The sequence below is a fragment of the Taudactylus pleione genome, unplaced genomic scaffold, assembly GCF_031769625.1.
Source record: "Taudactylus pleione unplaced genomic scaffold, aTauple2 ptg000380l, whole genome shotgun sequence".
NCBI lineage: Eukaryota > Metazoa > Chordata > Amphibia > Anura > Myobatrachidae > Taudactylus > Taudactylus pleione.
Window position 1 is genome coordinate 5,047,214 of NW_028284781.1, and position 22,705 is coordinate 5,069,918.

The following is a 22,705-nucleotide window of genomic DNA, read 5'->3' on the forward strand; positions in this document are numbered from 1 at the left end:
CCCCACATTACTGCAAGTCCGTACTCTATTGGTCAGAATTGTAACATGGAAATGGCTATCACATTAGTATATACAGGTTGAGTCTCCCATATCCAAAATGCTTGGGACCAGGGATATTTTGGATAACGGAATATTCCGTATTTTGGAATATTTGCATATCATAATGAAATATCTTGGGGTGGGACCCAAATATACACACAGAATGCATTTATGTGTCATATACACCTTATACATACAGCCTGAAGGTAATTGTATACAATATTTTCAATAATTTTGTGGCTCAAGCAAAGTTTGTGTACATACATGAAATTTATTTATGTTTCATATACACCTTATACACAAAGCCTGAAGGTAATTTTATACAATATTTTTAATTTGTGCCTTAAACAAAGTTTGTGTACATTGAACCATCAAAAATCAAAGGTTTCATTATCTCAGTCATGCCAAAATAATTCCATATTTCTGAATATTCCATATTTCGGAATATTTGGATATGGGAGACTCAACCTGTATATCCATAATTAGAACAAAGTGAAGCTCATAGTTGGATTCACATATACCTATCCTGAAACTGCACCAAATAGCCCTGCTTGGTGCGCCATGGACTTTGCTATTTGGGTGTGCCATATGACTTTGCTATTTAGGTGTGCCATATGACTTTTTTTTTTTTTAGTTCTAATCTTAATTCACTTCTTTCTTCAATTTTTTTTTGCTACAAAATGCTAATACATAGTACTTTAGGGCCTGATTCAGCTTGGATCACAGTTGCTAATACACGCGCAATCAGCCGATTGTTACTTTCTGCGCGATTGCATTCCCAGTTCAGTCTGCAATCGGGACTGCAGTGACTACGCAGACTCATCATAGAGTGATTGACAGGAAGTGCCATTTGTGGGTGGTGACGTGGGTGGTCGGCGAAACGCATGCTTACCAGGGCATTTGAACGCCATTGCATGGGTGTGCATAAATTATCAACTGCGATGCCCTACGCAGCCTGAGACCTGTTAGCATACGCTGAAGTTAGCAATTTCTAAGTAAGAAAGACGTTGGTCAAATGTGCGTGAGGCTGTGATGGTACTCGATTGTACCAATGTTTTTGCAGTCTTGCTAAACATTACGGATGTGTGTAATGTAATGTGGGCGTCCTTGTGTAGTGCTGTGGCGGCATAGAGATTGCAATGAATTAGCATACTATCGCAGTTGATCTGAATGTGTAATCGCAGCTGGGATCGCAATAGAGATCCAAGATGAATCAGGCCCTTAGTGCTATTAGCGAGGTAAGATGCAAAATTCAGAAAAAAAGGAATGTAAAAAGACAGAGGTCCTATACCAGTGACTTGTGTCATGTATGTTTATGCTTAATCTGCTACTGTATACTAGAGATGTGCTGGTTTTGGCTCTGATCTTCCCACCAAGTTTGGATCTCAGAACCATAAAAACTTCCTCTTTCACGGACAAAATATCTTTGTCCGTGAAAAATTATATTTTTCTTCCTGAGGTTCTGAGATCCAAACTTGGCAGACAGATACAAGCCAAAACCAAATCGGCTCATCTTTACATTATACTAATTATTTTGCAACAAAAAATAGTAAAGCTGGGTACATCCTTGTCCAGTCCTCCTGACCAGCCTGTTGATACAATCCTACTGGAGACTTACTGGGATATATTACTTAAGTGCGGGTTTTTAGAAGTGGAGTTGTTGCCCATAGTAACCAATCAGATTCTAGCTATCAACACTTTTAAAAACCCACACTTTAGTAAATATACCCTTACTGTCACTCCTCAATGTTTGTCTTTGTCAAGGCAGTGGGGAAGGTGAATTGATCGGATATTTAAAATCCTTTCGTCCAATCAGACTAGTCCTTTGTTCAATGGTAGCTCATAATCCAAAATACTATAAAAACTCCACATGCAGCTCTTTGTCTAACATATGTCCTGCTTGTTTATATACAAAGAAATTTATATTTAAGTATAATGCCTAACAAGCATTGCCACGCATCCCCGGTAATAGGAATGTGTTTACTTAATAACACCCCTATACCCTAGTTAAACATTGTCTGATGTAAATGGTGTCCCAATGAAAGTAGGGACATGGCTGATATGAGGATGCTTCATCTTAAAAATTCAGTGTTGATGGGGGATATTGTGAGAGAGTAGTGCACATACACATGCAGTACTTTGCTCCCTGATGTTTGACCTGTATTAACTGCTGTTAACCCCTGCTGTCTCCGCTGTGTATATACTGTGCACCGCTGTTACCATTGTGTTAGCAGGCTGTTACCATTAAGTTAACTCCTGCATCACCCCCTGTTACTCTGTTACCTGCTGTTTACCAATAAACCCAGCATCCTGGTTAAGTACACTGTTTGGCCTAAAAGTCACTTTCACATCTGCTGCCGCCCTATGGTGATCACCCCAAGGTACTACCCCAATATGCTTTATCAATAGATATATGCTCTGCTCCTCACCACACCCTAAACTTGTAAAGGCACTCTCTTCACACCTTGAATCTCATGTCAATATCGTTTCTCAAAACAGTCTTGTTTTTGCTTGTAGACTTAAAATGAAGCACATAAGTTCACCCAAAGGCCATACTTCCAGCGTTTTTAAACATGTAAACCCCCACACTCTCTTACCCCTAGTAAGTTTGCAATACTCCGTCTCAGACACTAGCAGTATCCTTTTCGACAGGCACCAACACCTCCAATCATCAGGAATAGACCACAGAGTGGCTGCTGCAGCTCGCCTTCCTCCTCGGTGCAGCTCCTGACCGATCAGTGATGACCGTATCCCATGCAGTCAGTTGGGCAGAGTGGTCCTAAAGGGGCCTATCTATTAGCAGATAAATTTGAACAATTTATCATTCAGTCGTTCAATTCATGTGCTAATGGATAGGCTCTGAACGATGAAAATGCGCACTCACGCGGCCGACAAATTGTCTTTTGTCTCTCCAACATGTTGGTCTATTATCGTTTATCGCTGACAGATATTAGAAATATCTGCCGCGGTAAACGACGAACGATATTTTTAATGAAAATTAATAGAAACTTAAAAAAAAAAATCCACTCCCTGAATGATGTCATGCAATATCGCTCGTCGTTTGCAAAAATCTGTTGTGTACATGACAATATCTGTCACCGCAGCCCCAGGAGTTTTCAAGGGGTAATCTTTTGTCTTTCAGAAAGATCTGCTAATGGATAGGCCCCTTAAGATAGTTAAATAGTGGGAGTGTCTCTAGATCAAGTCTGATGAGCCTGTTAATGTGAACATCTGTAACTGATAACAAATAGCCTTTCACGGTGCAATGTAACAACAAAACTGCGGTTATCCTTTCTGGTTAGTCTGCACTACACTATACTGAGCTCAGGGTTAGACATGCATTCGTAGTCATGACTTTGCAGCACAGTGCAGGTGCCATATGTCAGAAAGCATAATGATGTATTCTTAAAATGCAGTGTCTTAAAAAAACATATATAGAAATTGTGTGGGCGCTGTATTAAAAAAAATAGCGATGTTGAAATGATCCTATTGTAATACTTTTGCTAGTGTTCGATGGTGACTTTAACCACCTTGCTGCTGGTGACCAGCACAAATGTCAAAAAATGTACTTGGCAAATGACTGCGAACACCTTCAGCAGCAAGGTGGTTAAAGTCACCTTCAAACACTAGCAAAAGTATTACAATAGGATACAGCAGTCTTCCTGATGATTAAGAAGGCTGCAAACAGTCCTGCTGTGAGGAAGGAAATGTTATAGAGCCAGACTTATATGCTGAGTAACCTGGTGAAAGATTGTCAGACTTCCCAATTTGCGGGGTTTTTTTTTCTGAATCACTCTGTTTAATGTCATGGTACATATCTATGCTTGTTGCTGTGGTTACGTGTTAGTATGGTTCCTGCTATGAAATGTGAGTCATCTTTTGTGCCTCCCGTTCAAGTGACTTTATGCAGATGAAATCAAGATTACTGCAACATTGTGGTTTGATGTATTTTATAAATATTTCTTTTTCTATACAGTGCTGATTTGCTGCAAGTAACTAATACTTTACTGTAGGTACAAACAGGGCTTAGAGTTGCAACTCTGCCAACCCAGAGATTTCATTACCTGTCTCGGCCACCAACTCGTACCATTCCCCAATTCTACTAATGTAATTGTACTAACATATTTTTTATTTTCAAATAAAAAGGACATCCTTTTTGTTAAGTGTAGATAAGTGTGTTGGTCTCCCTCTCTTTGTAAGTGTAGATAAGTGTGTTGGTCTCTCTCTCTTTGTAAGTGTAGATAAGTGTGTTGGTCTCTCTCTCTCTCTCTCTCTCTCTCTCTCTCTCTCTGTGTATATATATATATATATATATATATATATATATATATAGTAGCAAAAGGCGGTACTCACGGCGACTAATGAAATAGCCAAAATCCTGTTGGCTATTTCATTAGTCGCCGTGAGTGCCGCCTTTTGCTACTATATCATTTGTGTTCACCGGTTCACGGTGTTTCATACGGAGGGCACCAGGCGCAAGTACCGTTTTTTAGCACGGGAGTGCCAGCATCAGCTACATTTTATATATATATATATATATATATATATATATATATATATATATATATATATATATATATAAATAAATATACATTTTTCAGCAATTTAAAATTACAGAGCTTGCAATCTGTAGTTATGTAGCTCAATATGTGGATCTAATTTTATTGCATTTCTGTGGTGTTTTAATAGTGCTAAATTAACATTGGCTCTACATCTGTGTATTGCAGGAGCTAGAGTAAATGCCAAAGACAGCAAATGGTTGACTCCTCTACACAGAGCTGTTGCATCCTGCAGTGAGGTAAATATAAAAGCTTTCATAAGTACTGTCCCTGCATACTATATTTACACTTCACAGTGGGTGTTAAGACATCAGATATACAAGCAAAGGACATGTAACCTATATATAATATTAGTTTATAATGTAGTCTCTAGTGGGGGAACTTGGTGTATCTTGGATGGAGTCAATTAATTTCCCACAGCACAAGACCAAAAATAGCCTGAAGTTCTGTGTGAGGTCTGAGCTATGTGAATGTGCTTTCAGTACTACAAATAGTAAGTGTTAGTGTATCCCCTACTCCTCAGCAGTTACATTGGAATGTCATCTGTGCCTTTAACAGTGATATCCCTCATTGATTTCCACTTTTTGCTTGTTCCCGCAAAGTGGGTGTGCTATACATAAAAGAAGAGAAACTAAAGGTGCCCATACACGGGGCGATTTGTATCAGATCCGATCTCTCATACGATTACCTTGAAAATTCTTCCCTTGACATTCTGTACGATTTGTATTTAGAAAAGGTACGATTGTACAAATGACCATACGATCCGATGTATTAAGATGTGTCGCATCGTACTGATCTGTCGAAATCCTTCTGCAAAACCATCTGATCTACGATGCTAATACACGACTGCTTGGACGCGCATCGTAATCGCCTAGAAAATGCAATTTTTTTCACGATTTGGTCGTTGCGATCAGTCGACAACGGCCATATCGTGCGAAAAATTGCCCCGTTTATAGGGGACTTAAGTATGGTGCATTACCCTTTTAAAAATGTTTTGTATAGTACCATGAGATACAGTTCAATAAAATAGTATGGATGTACTGGTATTATTAAAACGTAAATACAGATGTGTCCTCCCTTGTCTTTGCTGCAGTTACGCCTAGTGCCGTGAGACTTTGCTAGCGTCGGGCGTCTAGTTTGTGTCTTTTTTTTTTTTTTATTGAAAATGCGTCTGTCACAATGGTATGCAACTAGGACACATCAGGAGATGCTGCTGATTAATTTGACATGTGACACTTGTATATATGTGTATGACTGAGTCTCTGAATCTGCATGCAAAGTGCTATGATGCAACAGCCACAGCTTTTTTCCACACTACGTTCCCTTTACAGAAGTCGCACACAGTTATACAAGTGTTGCATATCAAATGAATCGGCACAGTCTTCTGCTGCATCCTAGTCGCGTCCCATTGAGACTTTGATGCTTTTTTTGGCAAAAAAGATGCCCAACGCTAGCAGAGTTGCACGGGACCTGGCAGCTCACTCACACCAGGCATATCGCGCTGTACTGCGTATTGAGGCTAGATGAGCAACAACGTTTATATGTTAAAAATGTATATGATGGATGTAATCGTCCCGGAATGCAGCATAAAATCAGTGTTGTAAATGAGAATGTGTCCCTGGATCATTTCCCTGAATAAGAGTTGGTTGCAACTCAAAATGCGTTGGAGCTTCTTTGTATTTTTGTGAACTATACACTACACAACTACTGCTCTATTTACTCGTCTGCCGGTATTCTTCAACATCCTGACAGCATCCTACAGCAGTGTTAAGTGAGCGGAGAATCCTACAGCAGTGTTAAGTGAGCGGAGAATCCTACAGCAGTGTTAAGTGAGCGGAGAATCCAGATCCACCACCTCATGTGCAATGCTGATGTTATGGTGCTGGATACTCCGCTCGCTTAGCTCTGCAGTAGGATGCTGTCAGGATGTTGAGCATGCAAATAATTGGGCAACGGTCACGCCGGGAGAGCTGGGATGATCCTATGCTCTGTGTCTCTCCTTCTTTTCTAATCATTTCTAGACGAAACTGCTACATGTACATTTTTAATTTGTGGTTACGTATTTCTAGAAAACTGTGTGTGTGTAAAGAGGACTTATTAAAATATAAATGTAACCTTTAGGATTTTGTTTGGGGATTAATTTTTATGTCCAGTGAAATCACCTTTAAGTAACATCCTTAATCTCTGTTCATGTTCTCAGGATGCTGTTCAGGTGTTATTAAAACATTCAGCAGATGTCAATGCTCGTGACAAAAACTGGCAGACCCCTTTGCACATAGCTGCAGCAAACAAAGCTGTGAAGTGTGCGGAAGCACTGGTGCCTCTTCTTAGCAATGTTAATGTATCGGACAGGGCAGGGAGAACAGCATTACACCATGCAGCCTTCAGCGGTCATGTTGAGGTATGGAGCAGAAGTATTACAAATATGTCTTATTTATATGCAATCCTGACCTGCTGTCAAGTTGTGTTGTCTGTATAAGAAAACCTTATTGCATTAGTACTTGTTGTTTGAGCAGTTATTTTGTTATGCTGCTGGGTGACTTGTATATCTAAGCAGCAGTAATATTCCAGCACAGCAATGTTCTTTAGAGACATCTGCTGTCCAAATTTAGAAGCACTGCTTGAATGTACTCAAGCTATTCAGATCGCCCCTACTTGTGACATAGGTTTTGCTATAAGTGGCATGTCCCCTGTGGCACCAAATAGAAACAAGAATCCTGCTTTTCTGTTTAATTTTAAATCTAAATTGTGCTAGTTTATGCCTTGATATTTTAACCCTCTATGGTTGCCTCCTAATTTTTTTTGTAATTGTAGCTTGTACTTTTGCTGCATACATTTGCTTTTTTAGTCAAGGCACTCACTGTGTTGTGTACCATGGAGATTATTGTACAGTGTTTTGATGCTGTGCAAGTGTAAGCACCCTACAGTATTTACCCAGTTATATCCAAATGTTATACAGGTTAGTGCTACGGTTGCAACCATTGTATTATGTCCGTTGCTCTTGTTCCCACATTGAATATATAGAGTACAGAATGTTTGTGCGTGTCCTTTTTTTTTTTGCTGGAAACGTGATGTTTTTTCTTATCTTGAAATAAATGTGGTGTACAACAGCTGCTTCTAACTTATTCAGGGTTTCCTTCCATTTATGTTGCAGATGGTCAGTTTACTTTTATCACGAGGTGCCAACATTAACGCATTTGATAAGAAAGACAGACGAGCAATACACTGGGCAGCATACATGGGTACGTTTGTCTAATCCTGTAAGAGTGATACTGATCATAATCATGCTATTGAGAAATTATTTGGACCTAGTGGATGAAAGAAAATTAGTTTTATATCAGTATGGCAAGCATTTCCATATAGAGGGATGCACTTTTATAATGAGTATGTTGGCATGCTAAATATTAGTTACAAAACGTCATCCAACTGTCTAGATCACAGGTTCTCAAACTATGTCCTAAGGACCCGGAACAGTGCATGTTTTCCAGGTCTCCCCACAGAATCACAAGTGAAATAATTAGCTCTACCTGTGGATCTTTTAAGATGTGTCAGTGAGTAATGAATACACCTGTGCACCTGCTGGGTGACCTGGAAAACTTGACCTGTGTGGGGTCCTGAGGACAGAGTTGGAGAAACACAGGTCTAGAGCTTTCAGGAAGGTTAATGACACGCAAATACTTGAGGGCCACTATTTGGACAACCCTGATCGGCATGTTGAATTGGAGTTGTGGGTGATATCACTTACAAGTCCAAATGCCTACATTCTGTAAATGAAGCAGGTACTGTTTAAATCGTAATTTGTCATTTGGCTCTCTGATTCACATGTCTTGTTTTGTTTTATTGGTATGTCAGGTCACATTGAAGTGGTTAAATTACTTGTGACTCATGGAGCAGAAGTAATGTGCAAAGACAAGAAATCCTACACACCTCTGCATGCCGCAGCCTCTAGTGGGATGATCAGTGTGGTCAAGTATCTTTTGGACTTGGGAGTTGATGTAAGTTAAAGTTTGAACTTGTCCACAACTATTAGCAGACAAGAGTGTGTATTGATTCTTCGCTTTATTATGATGTCTATTTTTAAATAAAATAAAATGGGAGAGATTACTACATTGTAAACCGAATGATCTTTTAAAATACCAGCATTAATTCTGTAATGCAGTACTGTATACATTTTATTTGTGCTCATTTAGGGGGCTCAGGCAAGTTTCCTCCGCACTGAGGGCCTGATTCAGAGCCGGACGCTCTGACCAGAGTGCTCGCTCTGAATCAGGGCCCTCCTACATGAAAATGGAGCGACCTCTTGGACGCTCGCATAGCTGTGGGTGACCACCCACAGCTATAGCGAGCGTCCATGATGATGGTCGCGATGGTCAAGACCATCGCGACCATCGGGCTTGCGACGGAGACCCTGCGGTAGGGTCTCGCTGCCGCAAGCCCTGGAGTGATTTTGGCTCTATCAGAGCCAAAATCACTCCCACTGACAAAACTAGTGATTTCAGTGGGGCTGGCTTCAGACGGTAGGCGTTCCTATGGGAACGCCTCCGTCTGGCAGGCACGCCCACCAAAGGGGGCGTGCTGTCAATCAACATCGACAGCACGCCCCCTTTGGTGCGGGACCCGGAGCGACGGCTATCCCGTCGCTGTCCAGGTCTCGCGCATGCGCACGACGGAGCCCCCTCCGTCGTGCGCATGCGCAGTAGGGCACCATCGGCCTGCGGTCGCGAGCGGGTCTGAATGACCCCCTGAGTGTGTTCTGTAGCCGAGACATAACTGGGCAGTAATAGGGTGGTCGCACATAAGCGAAGTATAGTGAGAATGCGATACTGACATGCGGATTATGCTGAGTGTAGCGTATGCAAAGATCAGTTTGATTGTAGACCAATTTCTTTCCCCTTGTATAGGGCTTTTACAAGTGCCCACTGATAATGACTGCGATGAAACCAAGCATATGGCTAGGTTCAGTGCAGTGGTGCGTGTGTGTATGTATATGTGTATGTATATATATATATGTATGTATATGTATATATATATATATATATATATATATATATATAATATACCCTGCATAAGGTACAGTATCTGTACTTAGTCACATGCTGGCGGTTGCACGCACCTCTGATACAACCCCTTAATCACCATAGTATACATTCACTCGTGTATGTGTGTGTGTATATATATATATATATACATGTAAGCCTCAAAGTAAACTATTATTGTGTGTAGCACATTGTATTGGACATTGTTGGGCTGAATCCATCTGTGTTTAAGTTTAGTAACAGTTGGCATTACTTGTAATTCTTGCTTCTTGTAAATCAGATGAATGAATCAAACGCTTACGGAAACACCCCTCTTCATGTGGCCTGCTACAATGGACAAGACGTAGTGGTGAATGAACTTTTAGATTGTGGTGCTAATGTCAACCAAGTTAATGAGCGGGGTTTTTCTCCTCTGCACTTTGCTGCTGCGTCTACACATGGAGCACTCTGCCTAGAACTCCTGGTCTGTAATGGTGCAGATGTGAATATCAAGGTAAGAAACAAATTCAATGATAAATGTTTCTTACACTTGTGACAAAACTCAACGTAAGGGAGGGTACTGAGTAGTTAGAGAGTCCGTGCAAGACTGTATGGTTATATAACTATTCATACCAACACACTTTTCTTTCATCACATTTCTCTTCTTGAACACGAATCAATGCTTATGAATACAGTTTTCCTCTGCCAGTAAACACAAGGTGCTGTGTGTATTAGTTGTTATTTTGAATTCATCGGTCATGTAATATCATTTGTGTTTTTAAATGAGGCCACTTGTGAGGCTGAACAGGTCTTGTTACAATAGCATTTTTTGTTAAACAACTGCTGTAGAAATGCTCTAAGAACATGAGGGAACACTTTCCCAGATCACTAATCAGTAAATCCAGAATAAGTACAGCGTAGAGCACCGTGTCTAAAATATATAATATATAATTATCACTTTAAGATGTAACACCCAACCTTGCCTCTGGACACTCCCGTTGGTTTTTGTTGCCCTTATCAAACTCTTTAACTTAATACTTTAATTACGAATACTGACACTAGACCTAATACTCGCTGTCCAATGCTGACTGCTAGACCAATAGTACATTTGGAGAACTGAGAGAGACACAGAATGTTCTTCTCTTTAGTAGGGTATTATACACTTTAGAGAGTGACTATCTGATGGATAGGTTTGCAATTAAAGCTTTTATTATTCCTATTCTACTATAATATTTTATAGTTGATGCTTATGGTTATATTATGTTACATTCATCAATTTAATATTTGTAAAAGTGCAGGATTGCTTTTCATAATTTATAAGGGGGATGCAATCGGGAAACCGGCTGATGTGATCCCGACAGCCGGCTTCCCTACAGCGTGGGTTAAATGACAGGCATCTATATCTAGACGCTTGTCATGTTCCCGACGCCGGGAGACAGGCGCCCGGCATCCTGATTAAAGGGATGCCGGGCTCTGCGAGCGGACAGCCGCGCGGGGGGAGGGTTAGGTTTAGCGCACCCGGAGGGTACTTAGGGTTAGGCACCCCCCCTGGAGGGTTAGGGTTAGGCTAGGGGGAGGGTTAGGGTTAGGCACCCCCCCGGGGGAGTTGGGGTTAGGCACCCCCCCGGGGGACTTGGGGTTAGGCAGCGAGGAAGGGAGGGTTAGGCACTTACAGGGGGGAGAGATAGGCACCCCCTAAGGAGGGTTAGGGGGGGTTAGGTTAGTTATTACTTACCTGAGGACGATCAGGATTTCCAGCGCTGTCGGGCTGCCGCTGCCGGGATATGTTCATCTGTCGGGCTGCCGGGAATCGGCCGGCGGTATTTGTTACCGATTCCATTACAAGGTACAGAGGGCTGACATGACTATAATACTGGGATCACCGTTCTCTAACTCTTGTCCCTCTGCTTTTCATCCAGCCTTATCCAAAATTGGAGTCTGCTCCACTAACCGAGACTGTACTTTTTTTTGAGGCTTTTATACAGAATTCTCCCTCTTATACTCACTTGTTATGTGGTGAAAGCACACCAGCTACTGCCTCTTAGGGCTACTGCTTGGCAGTTTTAATGCTTTGGTGTGGATCTCAACTATGCTGAATATTATATGGAATGAGGAAATCTGTAGAGTAAACCTCATAATTTTGTACAGACCCATATTTTGGGGTTGTCTCCCAGACTGATGGACAGCATATACGCCCTTCTCGAAGGTGGCAAGTATCCCCTGTTTACTGGATTACCATGGATTCATTTGGAACAACACAGATTATGGACCACTCTTTGGTATCCTTGCTCAGACTATAGGTTAGTCTGTCAAACACTTCTTTTTGCTCACTCACTAATACCCCTTTCAGGCATACGACCCGGGAAATTTCCTGCTCAGACCCGGGAATTTCTCCTGTGCAAATTCCCAGGTATTTGGTCGAGACCCCCCCTTTCACACTACACCGTCTACCCGGGAAATTCCCAGGTAGATCCCTTTCAGACATAAGCCAGGTGTTTTAGTTTTTAATATTACCTGCCTCTCCTCTGCCCTTCCTAGCCTATCCCCTCTCCGGCTGCCACTGATGATGTCATCATCATGCCGCAGCTAGCCAACTAAACACTGCAGGCATTTTATTATTATTATTATTATTAAATTATTTATGTTCTTACGTTTCTGCCCTTGTGGTCCAGCGGGAGTGTGGGCGGCTCGCTGTGGCAGGGACCCGCCGGCGATCTCTAGCACTGGCGCGTCTCCCCGGCATCCAGCAGGGGTTCTCTGTGCAGCAGCAGCGTTGAGCATCCTTTAGGACGCTCTGTGCTGCCAACTCAAGGCTGGAGAGCTGAGCCCGCGCTGAGCATCTTATAGGACGCTCTGCGCTGCCAACTCAAAGCAGCTTGGTGCAGCTCAGGAGTAAATTCCTGGCTACACCATTCAGACATAAGCAGGGTAATTCTCTGGTCAATGTGATGGGTCGGCTACCCGGGAATGTGTTCCAAGGTTGGTACCTTTCAGACATACGCCGCAACCCGGGAATTTGGTTGAGGTAGGCCAAATTCCCAGGATTCTCGGTATGTCTGAAAGGGGTATTAGAATGACGATATTAAAATGAACCTCTATATACCCCTGCCTGTACCTTCTAAAATCCTTCCTTTAAACTAGGGATGTGCAGGCTCGGATAGGTTCGAGTTTGCACGTGGAGTTCGGATTTTTCCCTCCAAAAAAACGGAACTCACAACGAGGCAAAACGTCATCTTACATGGACGAACATCATCATTCCTGGTCTTTTGTCCAGGAATGATGATGTTCGTCCATGTAAGATGACGTTTTGCCTCGTTCTGAGTTCCGTTTTTTTGGAGGGAAAAATCCGAACTCCACGTGCAAACTCGAACCTATCCGAGCCTGCACATCCCTACTTTAAACCTCTAAGGATGACGCTAATTTGCGTACGCAGTCGTACAATAAAGAGAGACTCCAGACTCAGAACATGTGGTTCCGAAGCACAAAGTAGTATTCAAGTAAAAGTACAGACAGTTACACGCTATGATCTGTGTACAATTTAGTGCAAAGGAATTATACAGACCCAAGTACAGTATACATACGCAGCGCCTCTGGACCAGATCCCGGCCTTCAGAAAGAAAACCTCCGTCAGTCAGCATTCAGCAAGAAGACTAAAGACCCAGTGTTTGAGCACACATGTTTATACCCCCCCAGAATAGACAGGACAATAGAGAAGTTTCTTGCTTATGAAATTGGTTCCCAGGGGAGAAGCATATGTTACAGTGCATTTAACAGGCTGGTTCAAATAGACTCGCCCAGCCTCTAACAACTGAGGGTCTTTTCCCTCCCGCCTCCCCATGCTGCATCCTAACAGTTGTTCATAAAATATACATTTTGTTGCTTGTAGTTTCTGCGGTCCATAAGTTGGGAATGCATGATGCGATCTCCACACCGATAGTACCGGAATTCTGTTAAAAGAGTACGCATCAGTTCGAAACCAAACACTGCTGTCTTAACATGTATAGAACCTTAGTTATCAAATATCTTTATTTCTCAGCATTTAAACTAACTGAACCAACTTAAATCATATACTTTAAAGCTTATTAAACCTTATGTGTGAATATGTAATGTGTGAGTATTCGGGGTTTGATTTAAAGACGTATTAATGTGTGTATGAGGAAGGGTGCACTTAACTCTCACTAAGTGAACTTCTTAGCAGTGTGACATACTGAGCCAGATAGTTCCACATGCCCACTCTGTCAGCAGTCCTCCCCCACCTGTCCCAGGCTTCAAAAGAAAAAACTCTTTATTCTCCTAGTCTCTTGTGTGAAATGCAAATAGCCCAGAGACATACCTAAGATGACACTCTAGTCTTTGAAATCATGTCATTGCAGGAAGCCTGCTAATGTAAGGTGTGTATTCGAGCCAGACCACCTGTAGTGAGAGCAGAAACTGTCCAGGAAGCTTATCTACACAAGCTAGTTGTCACGTAGCCATTTGCTTTATTCAGCTAATGCAATCAATTTTGGCATACTGTAAAGCCATTTCTGAAATATATCCTTTATAATACGTAAAGTAATGAAATAGGCTTCTGGTGAATCGCCGTAACGTATGGCGATGGTCACAGATGCATTCGCATGATGCTAATAGTATTATCGCCACATGTACTAAAGTGTGAGAGTTTATCTAAAATGGCGCTTTGGCTGCCATTTCGCAAAATGGTGTCTTGCTGCCAGTCGCAAGATGGTGTCGCTGCGATTGAATTTTAAACTGATCTTGTCTCAGCCAATCTAGTTTCGACAAGAATCTAGGATTTCTGCAACGTAAAATAATTCCAATATATTTGCTATTTTAACAACCCGTTGTCAAGTTATTATTGCCTTCAGTTCTTATGTTTTGCATATAGATTTGGTTCTGAAGTCCCTCATAGGAAATGTTTGTATACTTTTTAAAATTAAAAAAATTAAATAAATCAATAAAGGAAAATTCTACAATTTGTTCCAAGACTAAAAAATAGTACACCAACTTAAGTCATTTGTGGTGGTTACAAGTTTTATAAATTACATCCAGAAGTAAAGATTAATCATGTGCTTGCCCAGGAGGTCAACCTGTCTGTCCCTCTCCAAGATTTAGTGGTATTCACATATTTTTGGAAGCTGTCAGCAGCAAGGTGTCTATTAATGTTCAAGTAAGTGAAACCTCATATAAACTAGTTTTCCACTGGAGTATGACGTTAGAATGTTAAATTGCTGCCTTCCTTTTTGCTGTGTTCTAAAGACTCTGATGCTGTGGTTTCTCAATTCCATATATTAAGGAGCTGGCTATTAGCCAGTGTTTTCTGTCAGAGTACTCTCAATTTTATTTGGCATTTTGTTTTGTTTTTTAACACATGCACAGCTCATTTTAGTGCCCCTATGTGGAATATGTTGAAGACCTAAAACAAATTTGGCACTCTCCTTTTCTCGGCAATTAAGTGGAGTAAAATACTTTTCCGTAACTGTCCCCTTACTTTTTAAAAGTAATAATTAAAAAAAAAAACATCAACCACCAGTTTCTGATTGAGTTCAACAAATGTATGTATTTATTTTTACATCTGAACCTTCTTCTTTTGTGTGAGAATAATATTTTCAGTAACAGAATAGTAGGAAGAAAAGTTTTCTGATTAATAGCTGGGGAAGTGGATATCCAGAGATGGATGTATTGTTTTTTTTATTTGTTTTTAGTAAGTATTTGAGTTCAAACTATTTTTAGAAAGCAATTTGTTTGGACATGTAAACTGCATTGCTAATCCAATTTAGCCATGGAAAAGAAGAATAAATAAAAAATAAAAAAAAATTTTTGCTCAGAAAAATTTGAATAAATGCATCACGAAAATCATGCAAGAAAGATTTGTATTGGCATGTCTGGACATAGTTGGCAATAATCTAGTGCTCAGAAAGTTCTAAAACTTGATCATTCTAATTTAATGGTAAATAATCCATAACAGATATTCCTCTGTTTATCTGACCAAAGAATAAGCCTGTGTGTGAATGTCATAAAGACAAAAATAAGTGTCCTCCGTAAACCAACTTCAGCAGTTAATTGAAGTTTTCTGTATGTTTCAGTTTGTTACTTTGGTATTGAGGTCCTTTTTGGCTCCCATTCCTCCCTACAAGGGCATTTTATGCCGGGCTCTCAAATGATCCCACCACCACATCCCAGTGGAGCTGATATCTATCTGGATGTTGATTTGGCCATTCTAAAACTTTGATTGTCTTCTTTTTGAGTCCTTCAGTTGTAAATTTGCAGATGTATTTAGGATTATTTTCCTATTTCACAATCCTATTTCTGACAAATTTCAGTTTTAGAAGACATGAAGGTAGAGTTACTAAAACACAGAAGTGGTGGTGTTGCCAATAGTAACCAAACAGATTCGGTATATCATTTTCTTGAATGCAATAGAGAAATGATTGCTAGACTCTGGTTGCCATGGTTAACACTTACACTTTTAATTTTTAGAAGCTTTAGTAAATCTTCCCTGTGGCTTTACGTTTTCACCTAGAAATATGGGTTGGTGGTGTTTTAACTTATTGCAAGACGTCCATGTTCTGCGGCTGCAAATCCTCACCCCTGCATCACTGTTTTGCCAGTTGGTATGCACTGTTTGGTTTAACCAAAAATTGTGCATTAAGATCAAACCAAACTCCACTGTCCAATAACATTTGTTCTAGAAGCCTTGTTTCATTCAGATTAAACTTTACAAACCTCTCTCACTGTGATGTTTCTTGGCTCTTTGGGGAACTTCTTTTCTATTTGGAGACGAGGTGTTTTCTTCTTTCTACCCTTTCATAAAAGCCATATGTGTTCAATCTTTTTTTGTTTGTATGAAGTCGGGAACTATACATTTACCTAGTTGGCAGCGGCCGGTCTATCCCAGACTATATAGCTTTTGGGTTCTTCACAATTATGCATTTTGAACTTTAGGTGAATTACTTGTAGTGCTCGCTCCCGGAAAGATTGGCATCTGCCTTAATGATGTAGATGCTCAATATTCTACATTTGTATATAACCTTTCTCACTATATAATCAGACGCCAGAACAGTATATGCAAATATGCAGATTGAACTGTGCCTATATCACCTTGATTGGACCTGATACTGATAGTACAAAGCTGATTTTCATACATGGCATACCTAAATAAGGCAAAAACTTGCACTTGTATAAACCTCTTATACCTGATTATGTAAAAATATTCTTTTTCATAGTTCTCTGTATTCCTTTGCAATTCTACAAACTGTTTTTCTTTCAAATTAATATTTCTTTGCAATAAACTTGTCACTGCAAGGAAATATATAAATGTAATGGTCAATTTCAGCTTGTGGTAATGGTTCCATTCAAATGACATCTACAACTGATTGTTAATACAATTGTGTGTCGTTCAACAATGTCTACGTTTTATTACTGGTGTTCAATTGCTGGTGTTCACAAGCTTTACTACTGCTATCCTAATAACCTGCATTACGTTGAGCTAGGCTGCCATATATGTTGAAGTGTAAAAGTGCTACCTGCAGGGAAAGCTGTTCATAGTAGTGTTACCAGTAATTGTCATTTCATATGCTGCACTCTACTCATCAATTCCTCTTTAAGGGCAGAATTCAATTAGGAGCAGAAAGTTGCGTTTGTAGAAAAGCGTTCGCTCATGCGAACTTATCGCGCTATCCAATTGCCAGACTTTTCGCATGTACAAAAACACCATATGCAGGAACCGGCGAAAGCTTTTCACCATCTCAGAGCATGGCGATAAAATGTGCATAATCTCTGTTTTTGTCTAAAAATGTGGGGCTTGGTTCAGAACCTTTTGAACACCCCATAATAATGACTAATTAGGCAAAAAAATAAAAATTAGCTTAAATCCCCCCAATATGTCATTCTTTGGGGTGAAAATTTAAAAAGTGTTGGAAAATGGGTTTAAAGTACTGGGGGAGGTATTTTGGGGGGCTGTATGGATGGGACAGGTGTTTTTAGGATTGCAGGTGTATTTTTAACATATTTTAAAAGTGCACTTTATAGACACAAAAATATACTTGCACCCATTTTAACGTGCTCCCAATTTAACTACAGCAATTATTTTTTCAAAAGAAGTTGCTTTATATCATTTTTCCACACTTAAGCAAATATACATATAACAACCATTTTGACTCCATTTAAGAACCCAAAATACTTTTTATTAGGGCTATTCATACACTTCTATAAATATTTCCAGTGTCAGTTAGACTGTTTATGGGGTACAGACTGACTGAACTTTTCGCTTGTTTTGCCATGCGCAATTATCGCACACATGCGTTTTTGCGTGTGTTGCAATTGGATAGGGCGAAAAGCGGGAGTGCGCATTGACAAAGTACGCAAAAAGATTGCATCAATACTGGCGAATGCTGCGATAACTTCGCCATGCGAACGCTTTTCGCCAGATGCGACTTTCGCACCTAATTTAATTCGGCCCTAAGTCTGACAAAGCAATAAAGTAATACAGTTTTCTGGTTGATCCATGTGTTACAAATCGGCAATTGTCCAGATAAATCAATGTACTCCCTTTTAGCAATAATACGGCTCTTGAAATGAACAGACTGCATGAGATCAGTGAAGCATTTCTGGATGAACGGCACAGGGCTTATGTGCATTTTAGAGAAACATATAATCAGGCCGAAGTTGACCTACTTTCTTGACATCCTGCATGGCTGACTTAAATATGCATTGGGATAGTGCGTGAAACATACATCACATTTATTTTGGTTGAACAAGCTTCCTTGAGATGCCGAAAATATTTTTGAGGTTTGCGCTTAGCCATTAGGAGAGCTGATCCATATTGGGGAAATAGCATGTGCATGTTTTCTTTCCTAGATCACTTTTGATGATTTAAAATAAAAATGAAATAAGGAATTCACATTAAACTGCAAAGATCTGATGTAGCAGAATGAATAGCTAATCCAGTTATAATGTAACAATCTAACACTAACCTACATTTGGGTCATGTTACCATCTTTTTGTTGTATGTTTCCAATCCACAATTAAACCAAAGAAAAATAAAGCCACCAGTTAACATTGTTCTTTATGGTGAAGCTTCCTTTAGCATATAAAGTAGCTTCAATTGTCTGTGAATGAGGAAGAAAATGTTCCCTGGGGCTGCCTTCATTTTAATAGTAGTTTGTTTTTGTACAACACGATGCAGTCAAGCACACATCCGTTCTGGCTTTCACACATAGGAGCCAATTCAACTTTACACTCAAGCCCGTTCTGCAATTTTTAGTACTGCATGTACTCCATGGGAAAGTGCACACATCCACATGTGATTTAGAGTATGAGCATCCTAGTTGCAACCCCACTTGTGGCTCAGTGGGCGTAAGACCTGCAATGGGTGGATTGCATGTAGACTGTTTAGTGAGGGCGTGTAGTTGAAATTGCTTTGCGTAGTTGTGACGTACGCAGAGATCCATCTGATTTCAAACATTTATTGCAACAAGGATAGGGCCTGGGCAAATCTACGCTATTAATGATTATGGCTATTTAAAAAGGTGAATGGATAGGTGCTTACCCCACACATGAATGGTCTCAGGATGCCTTACTGTTGACATGATACAGGACGATGATTTTTGGAGGATGGCCAAGAAGGGCAGCAAAGAAGCCACTTCTCTCCAAGAAAAACATCAGGAACAGACTGATATTTTGTAAAGCGTACAGGGATTGGACTGCTGAGGACTGGGGTAAAGTTATTTTCTCTGATGAATCCCTTTTTAGATTGTTTGGGGCATCTGGAAAAACGCTTGTCCGGAGAATGAAAGGTGAGCGCTACCATCAGTCCTGTGTCATGCCAACAGTAAAGCATCCTGAGACCATTCATTTGTGGGGTTGCTTCTCAGCCAAGGGAGTGGGCTCACTCACAATTTTGCCTAAGAACACAGCCATGAATAAAAAATGGTACTAAAGCATCCTCCAAGAGCAACTTCTCCCAACCATCCAAGAACAGTTTGGTGACGAACAATGCCTTTTTCAGCATGATGGGCGCACCTTTCCATGAGGCAAAAGTGATAACTAAGTGGCACGGGGAACAAAACATCAAAATTTTGGGTCCATGGCCAGGAAACTCCCCAAACCTTATTTCTATTGAGAACTTGTGGTCAATCCTCAAGAGGCGGGTGGACAAACAAAAACCCACAAATCTGACAAACTCCAAGCATTGATTAGGCAAGAATGGGCGGCCATCAGTCAGTATGTGGCACAGAATTTGATTGACAGCATGCTGGGGGCAATTTCAGAGGTATTGAAAAAGAAGGGTCAACACTGCATATATTGACTCTTTGAATAAACTTAATGTAATTGTCGATAAAAGCCTTTGACACTTATGAAATGCTTAGTTTACTTCAGTATACCATAGTTACATCTGACAAAAAGGTCTAAAAACACTGAAACAGATAACTTTGTGAAAACCAATACTTGTCATTCTCAAAACTTTTGCCGATGGTTGTAGACCCATCTTCCAGTTTTATTGAATGTTGTTGTTCACAAGTGTTCCGCAGCACCTTACAAAGTACATTGATAAATAAGTGAACAAGCAACAAGTGACTTACAGTACAATACAATGCAGGACAAGGAGAAGGTTTATATATTTTGCTGCATTAGTGATCATAACACTCAGTTAAGCAACCAGGTGTTAGGCGCCCGAGTGAGGAGTAGATGAGCGTAAGGAGTAGCACAAGAGGGTAGAGGGCCCTGCTCGTGAAAGTTTACATTCTAAAGGGGCAGGTTCAGACAAACAGGAGGGACACAGATGGGCTAGACAGGGAGGAAGGAGCAAGTATTAACGGGTTAGGATGAGGGCTTGAAGGCTTTAATGAAGTAGTGGGTCTTGAGAGCCCGTTTGAAGATTCGTAGAGAGGTGGAGAGTCTGATAGGAAGTGGGAGAGAGTTCCAGAGGTAGGGAGCAGCACGGGCAAGATCTTGGAGGTAGGAGTGGTAGCAATCAGTTGGCAGGAGAGACGACGTGCATCTTTTGAGCGAAGAAGGCAGATGGGAGAGTGAAGGGAGATGTAAATGGGAGAGGATTGGGTGAGGGCTTTGTAATAGAGTGTAAGAACCTTGAATTGGGCTCTGAAGGGGAAAGGGAGGCAGATGTAGAATGTTTGGAGAGGAAGGTGAGCTGAGCAGCAGCATAGAGGACAGGTTGGATTAGAGAGAAGTGGGAAGCAGGTAGGTCAGATAGGAGGTGGTTACAGAAGTCCAATCTGGAGATGACCAGAGAGTGGAAGAGGGTCTTAGTAGAATCCAGGGTGAGAGAGGGTTCGATCTTGGAAATATTTTTGAAATGGAAACGGCGGCAGGATAGTTCTAGTGCTTTCTCTTCCTATGTAGGATCTTTTCTTCCTGTACCCTGTTAAAACCATTGATTTATTTGAAAGCTCCTTGTATCACCTCCAAGGCATAGGTCACCAGTACAGGAGCTACGGTGCATATACAGGTTGAATGTTGTACACCTGTTGGTTAATGCAATGCACTTTGATTTGTTAGCATATTTAAAAATATGTATACAGTATATATTGGGAAACTAAATTTTTCAAGATTATTTTTACAAAATACAAATACTCTACACCAAAGAAACTGGTGCATAAAGTTACGTTTCAGTGATGCAGATGGCACGTTCCCCAATCTGACTGTAAAGTTACAGGAGAAGTGCAGATATAACTGAATACCCTTTTTTGGAATGGTTAAGATAGAAACGTATTTATACACCTCATGCATGTACTGCTAGTAATCCAGATAATTTTATTTGTTTGCTTCATTATATCAGTTGGAGAAATAGTCATTTCAGGTTTTCATAAACCATAGGATCCTCAAGGCACCCCAACAGTACAGGTTTTGGAGACATCCATGTTTGAGCACAGGTGGTTAAATCAATTGGACTGAGGTACTAATGAAGTCGCCTGTGGTTAAGCATGGATATCCTTAAAACCTGGACTGTTAGAGTGCCTTGAGGACCGAGTTTGGGAATCTGTGGCCTTTACAGTTTCTATCAAAATACCTGAATAAGTTATAATAAATATCTCACTCTATGGCTGTAGGTTTATACATACAGGTAGGCATGTACGTATTTACACTCGTGAAAAACGAAAGTAAATCCCCTTTCAAAACTGTGGTTTTACACATAAAGACACTACTAACAATAGTATAGTTTTCGCCAAGCCCTGACATTTGGTAAATCTAATGTCATGTAACCCATAACACATTTTACTGTCCTAATTTATTCAGTATGAAGTATCCATGTGTGGAAAAGTTATTACACCCCCTTTAGTGACATGTAAAACCATCTTTAACAGCAAGAACAGTTTCAGCTTATTGATATGAGGGCATTCATTAATGCACAGCTCTCTAGAGATCCCACCACATCCTCTTAATGGAATTGCAGTCTGGACCTTAACTTGGCTATCCCAAAACAATATCAATTTTCTTTTTAAATCAATTAGTTGTATATTCACCAGTAGATCATACAACCGTTATCATTGACCTGCTGCATGATTCAATTTCTGCCAAGCTTCAGTTGTCTGACAAATGGCTTTACATTTTTCAATAGAATATTGTGGTATGTAATTGCATGGCACCCAAGTCCTGTGGCAGCAGAGCTACCCAAAATCGCTGCAGTTCTTGACAGTTGGAAATAGGTTCTAGTCATAAGACTGTGCATGATTTTCACCAAACATGGCGCATTATGCATTAGACAACTCCCCTATGGTCTTATGCTCAGAGGACAAAGTTCCTGTATTTCTGTTTCCTTCAGGTGCAACTTTTTAAAACCTGGATGTTGCTTTTAATAATAATAGTTATTTAAATAGCACTTTTCTCCTAATAGGTCTCAAAATACTTTTGTTTCTTTGTTGTTTTGCAGAGCATCATACACTCCATTCATTTAGTTAATTTGCTGGGATAACCACTCCTAAGAATATTTAAGAAAAAAAAAAAATATTATTTGTTAATAAATTTTTCTGTAGAATGATGGACTTCAAATTGTTTGGAAATGGATTTATAATCCTTTCCAGACTGATGAGCAGAAACCGTTGCTTATGTATTTGAAAGAAGGGTGTTCTTTTT

General features: G+C 40.4%; 1 protein-coding gene across 2 annotated transcripts in view; it reads left to right on the top strand.

The window, feature by feature from the left end:
- The window catches only part of ANKRD28 (ankyrin repeat domain 28), a 173,435-nt gene that overhangs the window by 97,574 nt on the left and 53,156 nt on the right, over positions 1–22,705 (top strand). For both annotated transcript variants that reach the window (XM_088445445.1, XM_088445444.1), the window contains exons 4-8: positions 4,767–4,837; positions 6,799–6,999; positions 7,753–7,840; positions 8,451–8,593; positions 9,915–10,127. In XM_088445445.1, coding sequence (XP_088301571.1) covers positions 4,767–4,837; positions 6,799–6,999; positions 7,753–7,840; positions 8,451–8,593; positions 9,915–10,127 — 716 coding nt within the window. The remainder of the gene's footprint in view (positions 1–4,766; positions 4,838–6,798; positions 7,000–7,752; positions 7,841–8,450; positions 8,594–9,914; positions 10,128–22,705) is intronic.